This window comes from Saccopteryx leptura, chromosome 9 (genome assembly GCF_036850995.1).
Source record: "Saccopteryx leptura isolate mSacLep1 chromosome 9, mSacLep1_pri_phased_curated, whole genome shotgun sequence".
Taxonomy (NCBI): domain Eukaryota; kingdom Metazoa; phylum Chordata; class Mammalia; order Chiroptera; family Emballonuridae; genus Saccopteryx; species Saccopteryx leptura.
The window spans coordinates 74,322,734-74,336,445 of record NC_089511.1 but is presented as its reverse complement, the minus strand read 5'-3'; the positions used below and the strand labels follow the sequence as shown (position 1 = coordinate 74,336,445).

The 13,712-nt window shown below is 38.1% G+C and overlaps 2 protein-coding genes across 13 annotated transcripts in view; one reads left to right on the top strand and one right to left on the bottom strand.

The window, feature by feature from the left end:
• The window catches only part of FAM149B1 (family with sequence similarity 149 member B1), a 103,193-nt gene extending 91,097 nt beyond the window's left edge, over positions 1-12,096 (bottom strand). For 5 of the 9 annotated variants that reach the window (XM_066348838.1, XM_066348839.1, XM_066348844.1 and 2 more), the window contains exons 1-3: positions 11,867-12,096; positions 6,807-6,908; positions 5,744-5,870 (exon numbers count right to left, since the gene is read on the bottom strand). In XM_066348838.1, the coding sequence (XP_066204935.1) occupies positions 5,744-5,870; positions 6,807-6,908; positions 11,867-11,913 (276 nt within the window). In that variant the 5' untranslated portion in view covers positions 11,914-12,096. Of the gene's footprint in view, positions 1-5,741; positions 5,871-6,806; positions 6,909-11,820 lie in introns of those variants that run through there. The other 4 variants (XM_066348845.1, XM_066348843.1, XM_066348847.1 and 1 more) reach the window with 4 other exon arrangements.
• Positions 12,097-12,181: 85 nt separating this feature from the next.
• The window catches only part of ECD (ecdysoneless cell cycle regulator), a 43,008-nt gene continuing 41,477 nt past the window's right edge, over positions 12,182-13,712 (top strand). For 2 of the 4 annotated variants that reach the window (XM_066349131.1, XM_066349133.1), the window contains exon 1: positions 12,182-12,364. The gene's annotated coding sequence lies outside the window, so the exon portion shown is untranslated. Of the gene's footprint in view, positions 12,565-13,712 lie in introns of all 4 variants that reach the window. The other 2 variants (XM_066349132.1, XM_066349134.1) reach the window with 2 other exon arrangements.

The window sequence follows — 13,712 nt, the reverse complement described above, 5'->3', positions numbered from 1 at the left end:
AAAATGGCACTAATAAGAGTGTATAACAACAAACTTTATGTAAAATATATAATATTTACAAACGTAGCAAAGGAATCAAATTTGGTATAAAGAATTCCTATATGTTTTGCCATTTAAGTTGATATTTGCTATTCAGCTGGCAAATAGTCATTATCAGGTTTTAAGGGTTTCCTTCTCCTGTGTTAGTGAGAATTTTTATAAGAAATGGTTTCTAAATTTTATCAAATACCATTTCAGAATCTATTTGGTTTGATCATATTTTTTCCTTTGAATCACTGAAGTTAAACATAACAATAAACCATACCTGATTATTTTTTAAAAATCAACCCAAACCATATAAAACTAAAATAGAAAATAATTGGGTTAGCCTGACCAGGCAGTGGTGCAGTGGATAGAGCGTCAGACTGGGACGCTGAGGACCCAGGTCCGAAACCCCAAGGTTGCTGGGTTGAGCGCGGGCTCACCAGCTTGGGCAAGGGGTCACTGGCTTGAGTGTGGTATTGTAGACATGACCCCGTGGTCGCTGGCTTGAAGCCCAAGGTTGCTGGCTTAAACAAGGGGTCACTTGCTCTGCTGTACACCCCCCAACCCCATCAAGGCAAATATGAGAAAGCAATAAATGAACAACAACGTTGACTAAGGAGCCACAACTGAGAATTGATGCTTCTCATCTCTCTCTCTTCCTGCCTGTCTGTCCCTATCTGTCCCTCTCTCTGTCTCTCTCTCTAACACACACACACACTTGGGTTAGTTATTTTTATGATAGTTGGATATTAAATGTTAAATAATAGATATAAGTAGAATAAAAAAGAAATGTCTTCCTTCATATCATTATATTAACTTAAATTTTTAAATTATCATATATCAAAAGAATTAAATCTGAGGATATAAACTCCAGAATGATTATAAATAGTAAATGTATTTAGCAAAGAAGCCCATTAAATTGGGACAGAAAACTATACTCCTACAGACCAGAGATAGCTCAAAAAAACTAAGACAATTCAAAAGTAAAATGTATAATTAAATACCAAATTCAACTTTAATATCAATTGTAACTTAAAATAAAAATTAAATGATAAAATGGTAAACAGGACTAATGGAACATCTAAATAAAAACTATATTTCTGTTAGAATATTAAGTTCAGTTAAGATGATAAATTACTGGCCAGCCTGTGGTGGTGTAGTGGATGGAGAGGGTCAGCCTGAATGAATGGTAAGGTTACCTGTTCAAAACCCTGTGCTTGCCTGACCAGGTGGTGGTGCAGTGGATAGTGCGTCGGACTAGGATGTGGAAGACCCAGGTTCGAGACTCCGAGGTCACTAGTTTGAGCGTGTGCTCATCTGATTTGAGCAAAGCTCACCAGCTTGGATCCAAAGTCACTGGCTCCAGCAAGGGGTTACTCGGTCTGCTGAAAGCCCACAGTCAAGGCACATATGAGAAAGCAATCAATGAACTAAGGTGTCGCAACAAAAAAACTGATGATTGATGCTTCTCATCTCTCTCCGTTCCTGCCTGTCTGTCCCTATCTGACTCTCTGTCTCTGTAAAAAAAAAAAAAAAAACCCCAAAAAACCTTGCACTTGGCCCAGTCAAGGCATATACGACAAGCAACTAATGAACAGCTAGAGTGAAGCAACTATCAGTTCATACTTCTCCCCCCCCCCCCCCCAGCTCTGTAAAAGCAATAAAATAAAATACAGTCCTTCGCCATATCGCAGTTCACTTTTCATGGTCTCACTGTATCATGGATTTTAAAATTGTTTAAATCTAATTTTGTATTATGGATTTTTTAAATTAATTAATTTATTTTTACAGGGACAGAGAGAGTCAGATAGAGGGATAGATAGGGACAGACAGACAGGAAGGGAGAGAGATGAGAAGCATCAATCATCAGTTTTTCGTTGCGACACCTTAGTTGTTCATTGATTGCTTCCTCATATGTGCAATGACTGCAGGCCTTCAGCAGACCGAGTAACCCCTTGCTGGAGCCAGTGACCTTGGGTCCAAGCTGGTGAGCTTTTTCTCAAGCCAGATGAGCCCGCGCTCAAGCTGGCAACCTTGGGGTTTTGAACCTGGGTCCTTCCGCATCCCAGTCCGACACTCAATCCACTGCGCCACCGCCTGGTCAGGCTGTATCATGGATTTTTTGCTATGTTGTGGGACTTTGCAGCATATAGGTGTTTTTATGTATTTATTATTTTAATTATTTTTGCAGTAAAATAAGCATTTTCTAGCCTAAAAAATTGAAAACAATATAAAAATGTAAAATATATAAATTAAAACATATTAAAAGAATATTACTGTATATTCACTGGTGAGTACCCATATAGAATTTTATATGTTGTCAAAATTACTTAGGTTTAAGAGTATAGGAAGTGTTTATAAGAGTGTGGGGAGGGTTTATAAAGCCTTAATACATATATATATATATAAATAATAAAATAAATATAAGGTCATCACTTCATGGATTTTTGCCTATCGCAGGGTGTTCTCAAACCTAACCCCTGCAATAGATGAGGGACCAGTGTAAAATCTAAAAAAAAAAAAGATAACATTATTGAAATGTGTATATAAAGTATTTAGTACAGTGCCTGACATCTACTAAATAGTCAATAAATTTTAGTTCTCTCTATACTTTCTCTAATTTAATATGAAGTTATAATGCAATACCAATTAAATCCCTGATGAATACTTTATAAAATTTATTTAAGAGTAAAGAGCACACAAATATTAAATAATACGTTATTTAGTGAACACTGGTAGATTTTTAACTATGAAAACTATATGATATTAAATCATATGTAGAAAAATGGTTAAAAAGTTTTAATAGAGTAAGAACTTAATTCATACTTTACACCATCTACGTATTGTAAAAATGTTTCATGAGTTAAAAAACTAAATATATAAAGTTCTGCTAAAAAGCTATGAAGAATATTCTAATATTCTCTTTCTAAAGAGAAAATCCTGACTAGTAAAAAAATGAAGCTCAATAGAGATGGTTATATTTAAATATTTTTAAAAATCTGTTAAACAGTAAATACCAAAGGAAAGCAAGATAATAGGAAACATTTGTGTGACATTCATAACTTACAAAGAAATTATAATATACTCTAGAAAGTACCTAGCACAGTCCCCGGCATCCACTAATTATAACATTGAAACAACTGCCTGGCCTGTGGTGGCACAGTATATAGGGTGCTGACCTGGAATGCTGAGGTCATCAGTTTGAAACCCTGCACCTGCCTGGTCAAGGCACATATGACAAGCAACAAGCACCTACAAATAACTAAATTGAAGCAACTATATACTTCCCGCTCCCCCACCTCTTTCTCCTCTCTCTATAAAATCAATAAATATAATATTTAAAAAATAATAAAACTGAAACAACTAATGGAACTACATAGTCAGTACCTTAAACCTCACAGTAAGTCACCAAATTAATTCAGTCATTCCCTTAGGATAAAATTTAAATTCTTTACCATGGTCTACAATGCCTAATGATTCTAGTCGTGCCTACCAATATCATTTGTGCTTTTCTCTCCTGGTATGCTACTCTTCAATCACACTGAACAATTATGTTATTCAGTTCCAGTAACATACCAAACACTTACCCTTGGACACATGAAGCTCTTTTTCTTTAAGGCTTTTGCATCTGCTGTTGGTTACCTATCTGGAAAGCTCTTTGCCTTACTCTTCACATGGCTAACTCCTGAATCTCCAAGTCTCAGATCTCCTCTACTTGATAACCCTATCTAAAGTAAATCCCCCTTACTGGAACTTGGTAGTCCCTCTAGAAATGTCAGGTTTCTTTTTTACCTAGAAATAGCTGTAAGTTGAAGCTGATGATTTGTAAGCACTTTGAAAATTTGTTTTGCTTAAATGAATGACATTGTGCCTTCTTGAGAACTGAACCTTGATTTCCTACCCTAAATGAGAGGCTCACTGATGGTGTGTACAAACTCATCTGAAGGGACTTTTTTTTTTTTAAATATTTTATTTATTGATTTTTAGAGAGAGAGGAGTGAGAGAGAGAGAGAGAGAGAAGGGGGGAGGAGCAGGAAGCATCAACTCCCACATGTGCCTTGACCAGGCAAGCCCAAGGTTTCGAACCGGCGACCTCAGTGTTCCAGGTCGACGCTTTAGCCCACTGCGCCACCACAGGTCAGGCCTGAAGGGACTTTTTAAGACCTATCTTCATGACTTGTTTCACCCCCCCATCCATCACCTCTTTTACACAAAAAGTAGAGTGTGGTAGTTGTTTCTTTTGTGATATTTTGGAGTGGAGAAGGTGGACGTGATAAAGCTGATAATTCAGGACTTAATTCTCTCTCAGGTGGTGGTTTTTTGCCCTTGCACCAGAATATGAAATAGCTTCTAAGAGCTCCAGCTGCAAACTGGGAAGAGTCTCTGTGACTGTAACAACATGGCTACACTACTTGGGACATAAATTAGATTTCTGTTATACTCTCAATACTCAGTTAATTTTTTAGTAGTTTAATAGGTACATTTTAGAGTCTTCGATTTTGTGTGGAATTAGATCTTCCCTTTCAAATGTTGTAATTAACATCACTTAAAACTTGAATAGACTATTGAAATCACAAAAAAAATGACTGCCCTTTTAATGTTCTATTTCAGCATCCTGTCATCTTCCTTAGAGTTTTGTTTGTTTCTTTTAGCGAGAGAGACAGACAGACAGGAAGAGAGAGAGATGAGAAGCATCAATTCTTCACTGCAGCATCTTAGTTGTTCACGGTTCCTAGATGCCTTGATCAGGGGTGCGGCTCCAACAGACCGAGTGACCCCTTGCTCACGTCAGCGAGATCTTGAACTCAAGCTAGCGACCACGGAGTCATGTCTATGATCTCAGCTCAAGCCAGTGACCCCACGCTCAAGCTGGTGAGCCCATGTTCAAGCTGAATGAGCCCAAAAAACCTCAGGGTTTCGAACCTGAGTCCTCTGCGTCCCAGTCCCACACTCTATCCACTGTGCCACTGACTGGTAAGGCAATAACAGGTTTTAACAATTAGCAGGTTTGTTGTGAGGAAAGCAGATTGCTAACAACAATATAGTATAAAGTCAGTATTGTGGAAAAGTACTTATAAAATCATATTTAGTGAAAAAATAGAGCATAATATTATATGTACACCATAATTATAGCTAGGCCAAATTAAACATAGATTGAAAAAGGATACAGAAATAAAAATACCTATTGTGTCAAGGTGATAGACATGTATAAAATTTGTCTTTAAGTCCTTTTTCTAATACATATAAGAAAAGTATTTGTAAAATAAAATTAGAACCATAAAAATTTTTTAACCTGTTTTTTTTTTCATTTAACAATATATCATGAACATTTTCCCAGTGTATAATGGCTTAATAATAAACTTTCAAAAACAGTTTAAACAAAGTGATATTAGTGTTACATTGGTGGAAAGCAGCATTAGTGAACAGAGCACAGCAAAAGGAGTAAGTTCTGGGCCCTGATCCAAACTAACCCACAACTGTTTAAGTCAAACACTAAGTAAGCATATCTAAAAATCAACTGCTATATCTATAAAAAAATCAAATACTGAGAGGGTGAAGACTGATGCTTCTTTATAAATGTTATAAAGTGTAGTAAACTTAAGTATTAAAATGTAAAGAAACAATGCAGGAGAGTGAAGGAATGAAAAATACTGACAAATCCTAACTCCCAGAATAATCTCCCAAGTGCTCCATCAGACCAGTAACATACAACTCACACCATATCCCAGGAGAAGTCCGAGCTGCCTTCAGTAGAGATCCCTGTGCCTGTATAACTTGGAAAAGCAGAACTTGAATTTCCAGTGTCAGCTGATGTAAAAGATGATTCTTGTGTGGAATCAGATTCACTAAATGCAGAATTTGGAAGGAGGAGAGAAAATGGAAAAATTCTTATATTTCTTCAAGTTTCTGCAACATTAACTATTCAGGAATTAGGTGATAATCATATGTACAAATATATATCCAAAGAAGCAAAAATCAATGAAGAACTCAATATTTAAGCATCATAAAAAAGTCCTCACTAGTTCCTATAGAATTGATGGCAGTCATTGTACAGAATTCTAGTTACAGGTTATAATGAATACTTTAACATTCCACCTATAACATGTACCTCTGACAACTGGACATTTCAGAAATATTATTAATATCTGAACTTGTATGGCACTTTCGGTTTACCCAGCACTTCTACAAATATTAATCCCATTTTATTCTCACAACCACCTGGTGGTGCAGAACTCAAACCCATTTTAAAGCAAAGAATCTGAAATTTAGTTCCAGGTTTTGAAACTAAGTTTTATGACTAATTTTTTCTATACCACATTGTTTCTCAGAATCCTCTTTGAAGTTATAGTCTCCTTTGTTCTCTTTCTTAAAAAATGCAAGTAGCTAACATTTACCCAGCATTTATTATTCGCCAAGCATTGTGCCAAGTTTTGCATACTTTATCTAATTTATATTCACATCGCCTTTAAGAGATACAATTATCACGTAAGTAACTTGCACTAGTATTCAGCTAATAACTGACAGACCAGGATTAAAAATCACATCTGCTGAACTCCTTCTGAGTCTATACTTTTAACTACTTTATAATACTGCTTTTCAAAGGTTGTAAAAATAAGTATGATCTTTCCTATTTGCTGTTCCAGATTGAAAATAAATAGTAATGAAAGGGGTAAAATTGGTTTTGTTTCATTAATACAAGACTTGATACCAAGCTTAGACTAAAAAATAAAACCCTTGCCGTTATCAAGTATAAAAGTAAATAAGTACACTCTGTGTTATACCTTTGGGAACTTGTGTCTTTTTCATGGCTATCGTTGGTAGAGGAAATTTCATCCACCTGCTCTGGAAGGGGATGATTAAGAGCACATTTTGTTATTCCTTTCCTGTGAAGGATAAAAAGAAAGTTGTATTTCCTTTAAACAAAAATATACTTTTAAGAAATTTAGTCTAGAAGTTAGTCACCTACTTCTTGCTGCTCTAGAACTGCATTGTCCAATACATTAGTCACTAGTAGTTAAAATGTGGTTGGTCAGAAATGAGATGCACAGATGCATTTTTTTGTTTTGTTTTGTTTTGTTTTTTTTACAGAGGCAGAGATAGACAGGGACAGACAGACAGGAACGGAGAGAGATGAGAAGCATCAATCATCAGTTTCTCGTTGCGCGTTGCGACTTCTTAGTTGTTCATTGATTGCTTTCTCACATGTGCCTTGACCGCGGGCCTTCAGCAGCCCGAGTAACCCCCTGCTGGAGCCAGCGACCTTGGGTCCAAGCTGGTGAGCTCTTTGCTCAAGCCAGATGAGCCCGTGCTCAAGCTGGCGACCTCGGGGTCTCGAACCTGGGTCCTTCCACATCCCAGTCCGACGCTCTATCCACTGCGCCACCACCTGGTCAGGCTACACAGATGCATTTTAATACTAAAATACACAAGACTTTGAAGTCTTAGTACAAGAATGTGCAGTATTTCACTAATTATTTTGCCTTGATTATGTTAAAGTGATAATGTTTTGGATATGTTGAGTTAAACAAAATGTATTCTTAATACTAACTTCACTGCAAATAAAAAATATAATAAGGTATAATAACCACGCAACTATTAGAATAGCTAAAATAAAATATGGTCATAACACAAAATGCAGGAAGGATATGGAGAAAGTGGATGTCTCATATATTGCTGGTGGGAATGTAAAATGGTAGACCCACTCTTGAAGTTTTGGTTTTTCTATAAAATTAAACACATGCATTTACTGTAAGACCTAGCCATTGTAATCTTGAGCATCATTTTAATAAAACTGGAAATAAGTGAAATGTCTTTTGATGGGTGAAGGGTTAAACTCTGGTATATACACACAATGGAATATGATCCAGAAAAAAAAGAAAAGGAGTGAACTATTGACACATGCAACAACTTGGATGGATTACAAGGGTATCACGCTTAGTGAAAAAAGCCAATCTCAAAAGGTTACATACTATATGATTCCATTTATATAACATTAAAAAATGACAAAACTATAGAGGGAAAGAAAAGATTAGAGGTTATCAGGAGATGGAGAGAGGAGTGGATGTGAGTAGAAAAGGCACACAAGACAGTTCCTTGGTGGTGATGAAATTCCTCTCTATCTTGATTTTACTGGTGGTTACACAAATTTGTATATGAGACCAAACTGCACAGAACTTTGTATGTACACACACACACACACATACACACACACAAAAGAATGGATATAAAAACTGGTGAAAAGTGAATTAAAGTCTATAGTCTAGTTAGCAGTATTGTACCAATGTCAGTTTCCAGGCTTTAAAACCTACTATAACATGTCATCATTGGGCAAAGCTGGGGGAATTGTTCATGGGACTCCATGTATTACTACTGTAACTTCCTGTGAGTCTATAATTATTTCAAAATAAAAATAAAAAAATTAATTTCACCTGTTTCTATTTTTTTCCTCACAGCTTCTCTCATTTCAGGATGTCACAGCCTCTGGTTTGGTACCTACAGCAGGGGAGCTGTGGGCACTGCTTTGAGGCCAGAGGCATCTACTAATTCTTTAATGTGACTACTTGGAATTTAAAATTATATACGTGGCTTGGATTATATTCTATTTGACAGTACTGCTGTAGAGTTCAACATGTATATGAGCATAAACTATGGGGTTAATTATTATATATTCCAGTCCTAATCATCTCCAGTAGATTTTCCTTTTATTCTTTAGTCAAATAAATTTAGGAAATAGGATAGGTTAAAGTTACACAGGTTTCTTTACAAGACGTCTTCCCAAGGCCTTTTATATGTTTATTATAAATCCTTAATACTCTTATTTCACAGGAAAGGACATTGAGGTGCAGATGGATTAAGTACGCTGCTTATGGTCATAGGGCCAGTAAGTGATGGAACCAGGATTCAAATCCAAGTAGTCACCTGGCCTGTGGTGGCACAGTGGATAAAGTGTCAATCTGGAAACGCTGAGGTTGCCGGTTCAAAACCCTGGGCTTGCCTCAAGGCACATACGGGAGTTGATGCTTTCTACTCCTCCCCCCTTCTCTCTCTCTCCCTCCCCTCTCTATAATGAATAAATAAAATCTTTATAAAAAAAATTTTTTTTAAATTAAAAAAAACAAAACAAAACAAAAAAAAAAACAAATCCAAGTAGTCTGGCTCTGAGGATTCTCAGAGTAAATGAATAGTTTGAGATTTTAGCAAACTGTACCACTTTTTGTATACAAACATAAACCTAGGGGTCCAGTCAGCTAAGCCTATACTTTAAATGATTTCTTAAATGGTGGGGATGGAATTGTGCAGAGCTATTTGTACTTCTCTTGTTCAGTGATCCTACAACCAAAAGCTTGTCTTTGAAACAGTGGTAGGGATCAGAAATGTGGACTCCGGCTACAAAACAGAAACTTAATACATTTTTTAGTCTGTCAGAGAATGTGGATTATGGAGTAACAGTTAAATAATACCAAAGAAATATTAAATTTAATAACAACATTGTGGTTACACAGAAAATGTCTATAATTTTTAAAGATACATACTCAAGTATATAGGAATAAATAGTATCAGGGGTTTTGCTTCCTTATTTCACAGATGAGGAACAAAAATATATATATAGATGAAGCAAAATATATTAAAATTTTATAATGTCTGCAACTGTAATTAAAAATGACTTAAAGGAAAAAATTTGTGATAACTTTAATGTGGGTAAGGGGTGGCTCATTATATTTACTATGTATGTGTGTTTGAAATTTGACATTAAAAATGTTAAGCTGTATGTTGAAAATCACTCTTTTTCCAGACTTTTTTTTTGGTATTTTTCCGAAGCTGGAAATGGGGAGGCAGTCAGACAGACTCCCGCATGCGCCCGACCAGGATCCACCCGGCATGCCCACCAGGGGGCAATGCTCTGCCCATCTGGGGCGTCGCTCTGCAGCAATCAGAGCCATTCTAGGGCCTGAGGCAGAGGCCACAGAGCCATCCTCAGCGCCCAGGGAAACTTTTGCTCCAGTGGAGCCTTGGCTGCGGGAGGGGAAGAGAGAGACAGAGAGGAAGGAGAGGGGGAGGGGTGGAGAAGCAGATGGGCGCTTCTCCTGTATGCCCTGGCCGGGAATCGAACCCGGGACTCCTGCACGCCAGGCCGACGCTCTACCACTGAGCCAACCGGCCAGGGCCAGACTCTTTTTTAACATTTATAGTTTGGAAGTGTTAGGAAGAAAACTAAAGTCACTGCTTCAAAGCAAATGATCATTTTAACACCTAAAATAAAAATACCTTTTAATTTACGGTCCTTTAGATGCATTTAATACTCATATCTTCATTATTTACATCACTCTGACTCCTCCAAAGACTTTTTGGGAGAGTTAGGTTTAGGGAGTATCAAATTAATAAGAGAGAACACAAGTAATTCTGGCTCATTAAGTGCCTATCAACACTTTTTCCATAAAAGATAATATTTTGCTCTCAGAATGATCAGAATTTATTATAACAGCAAATTTTTAGCTAAGCTCTGTTTGCTTTATTAGGAAATGGCTTGCTTCTCCCTAGTTTCTAAAAAGCTTGCTACTGTGTAGCTATCCCATTACTTAGTAGATAATAAATTTCTGAAAGGCAAGGAGAGATCCTAGACTGATTTTCTTTATAGGTATGGCTATTGTACCAAGTAAAGATGGAAAGGCACTAGGAAATTACCATTTTCTGAGGACCAACAATGTGTCAAACTCTGTGCCATCACATTAGATATGTTTTTGGATAATGTCTTATTCCTATATTACAGACATGAAAGATAAAAAAGTTTAGTCATTTGCCTTAAAGTCACACAGCCAGAAAAGAGCCTAGCCAGAAACCCAGATGTGACTGAAAAATAACAAGCTTGTTATTACCATGTACAGTTATTATTAATAAATAGTATGGTTGCTAAAATTACATAGCTCATTGGAAGAAAAGGATGGAGGGAATTTGGAGTTAAAAAGCCCAAGCTCAAAACTTACTGGTTATATAATCTTAAAATGTGTAACGTATAGATCATAGCAGCTTCTGAAAAATAATCACCTATCTTAGAGTTGTTACAAGGATCAAGATGTGGAAGTCTTACTGAAAGTGTAAGCATAAATACATGTGTGACATTATCACTACTTACTAAATTACAATACTAGGAGTGGGGGTGGGGGGACAGAAATATAAATACTTGCTCTTTAAAGTCTCAAAACAAAACGGGTCCTTACAGATTCTGATGCTTAATTGTAGAGATGAGGAGGCAGTATGTGTAATGGTTGTGATCACAGGCTTCAGAATCAGACTGACACCAGGTTTGTACTCAGCCCCACCACTTTCTGGTTGACCAATCTTTGGCATGCTACAATCTTTAAATCTGGGATCTTAATCTGTAGAATGCAAAATAACAATCCCCATCTGCTATCCTTGTTGAACAGAATTAAGTGAGCCAATAAACGTAAGCAGCTTTGCACAGTGCCTGGCACTAGATATATTCAACTTTACTGTAACAGTCAGCTATTAGTATCTTCTTGAGTTGTCAGTGGTCATTGACCGTGGGGCATAAAGCACTGCGGAAACTACAAATGCTTTAGGAGGCCTGAGTTCGGGAAGGGCAGCCCAATAGGGCCAGGCCCTGGAATAGCACAGGTGACACGCCCTTAGTTGAAGATGTTAGGTATAGAAGGGACAAACTCTCCGACAAGGCTGGAAGGAGAATTCCGAAGAAAATTTTCTTTCTCCCGCCCGGGAAGGGAAAGGAAAGGCGCGAGGGAGATTGATCACGAAGGGTCCCCAGCTCCCGCGCCCCACCTCGCCTCCCCTGGCCGCGGCTGGGATGGCTGAGCAGTCCACTCACAGCTCCAAGCTCTGCGGTACCGCCTTCCGAGTGTATCTGGAGATCATCCTCCTCCGTCTCAATCGCGGCCGGCTCTGGCAAACCTGGGTGGGGGCCTCGAGGCCTGGCCCTCCCGCCGGCTCCTGCCCGGCCCCCTCCCGCCACCTTTCAGCCCCGTCACGCCCGTCGCCCAGACTCCGGACCGCCACCTCCTCTAGTTCCCCACCTCCCAAGTCCTCGGCCTTTGCCACTTCCCCACCGGGGCGGAAGTGACGACAACAGCAGGGCACCCGCCGAATGTTCCCGCAGAAACGCATCTGCGACGAAGTTGAGAGTTCCGGGCCTGAGCGATTTCTGACTTTCAGCCCTTCCGTCGTTCTCAAGTTCCAGACAGGCGTCTGGACCAAGCCTAGGGCCAGACTTCGGCGACTGCTGGCTGATCCAGACAGGCTCGCGCGGTGGGAGGGGCGGCTGAGGAAAGGTGCCGCAGCAGGGACGTGTGGGAGAGGCTCTAGAACCGTAAGAAAAATTGGCTTCATTTTGTCACATGGAGGGAGGGAACTTATCGGAGTGAAGGGCCCTAAACCACAAGCCAGGCCTCTGCTGCTTGGTCGCTTCTCTCTCTCTCTTCTCCCGGTTTTCTCATCTGCACAGTAAAGGAGTTAGCTCGAGTGACCTCAAAGTCCCTTCTGGTTCTGACACTGAATTCTCATAATAAGGTGTGCTTGGCATTATAGATGAGTAAGTGGCTAGAATTATTGTCTGTCCCTCTGGGTTGAAAGGCCAAATGATAATTTGGATAGACTGGTGAATGAATGTCTGGTTAGAAGATGCAGGTTCCTCCCGACCTCATGTTATTTGTCCGTTAGAAAGCCAGGTAAATTATACTGCTCGCAAAAATTAGGGGACATTTTCTAGCTTCATATTCATTTTGAAATATCCCCTAATTTTTGTGAGCAGTATATAAAAATCGGATTACGTGGTCCATCCTGTGCAGTACCATTGTTTACAAAGCATTACCTGGTAGCAATAATGAACTAACACTTTTGTTTGTAAAAGAAACCCTTAGGAAATAAAGAGATATATATCACCTCTTGCATAGCAGAGTTGTGCCCCCCCCCCCCCCCACTTGAAAAAGGGACAAATTTTGGGCAGATAGTTGTAGGATCAAGAACAATGGGCAAATTGTTTTGGGATGAGACAGGAACGTTTTGTAGTTGTGAGTTCCCCTTGACTATGTTGTACAATGTTTATAAAAGAAAGATTAAAATTCTGCAGAGTAAGGGACACTGCTTGTAAGAGGGTTTAAATAATAAAAATTTAAATCGGAGAAGGATTCTAGAGATGGTAGAGTAACACTCTAATTCTACAATTAAAGAAAAAGCCCCAGAAAGAGATAGTGAAGTGCCCAAAATGACAGGACTAATTTACTGGCAGAACTGGGACTTTGGATAGTATATAATAATTAGTAATAATAAATACTATCTATAGTATAAATAAATAATTACTAATTATTATTATTTATATTTTGTGTTCTGGATAGTATTTAAACAAGATGTTAGTGCAGTTGTTTTCAAAGTGTGTTACACATGCCACTGCAACTACAAGGGCAAATAGTTATTTTAATGTAATTATTAGTTAATTGGGGAATATGATACTGGATTTCCATTTATTGTATTATATCACAGATTCTTTTAACATACTTTTAAGTGTAAAGAACATAATTTTTAAGTACAAAAATGTCATTAAAAGAACATTAAATAAGTGTTATTATATTTGGTACACGGTCAAGGCAAAAATCATGATGATGGTATGTGGATAACTGAATTTTGGAAAACAATGTTAATGGAATCCCCTAGAATAGTTC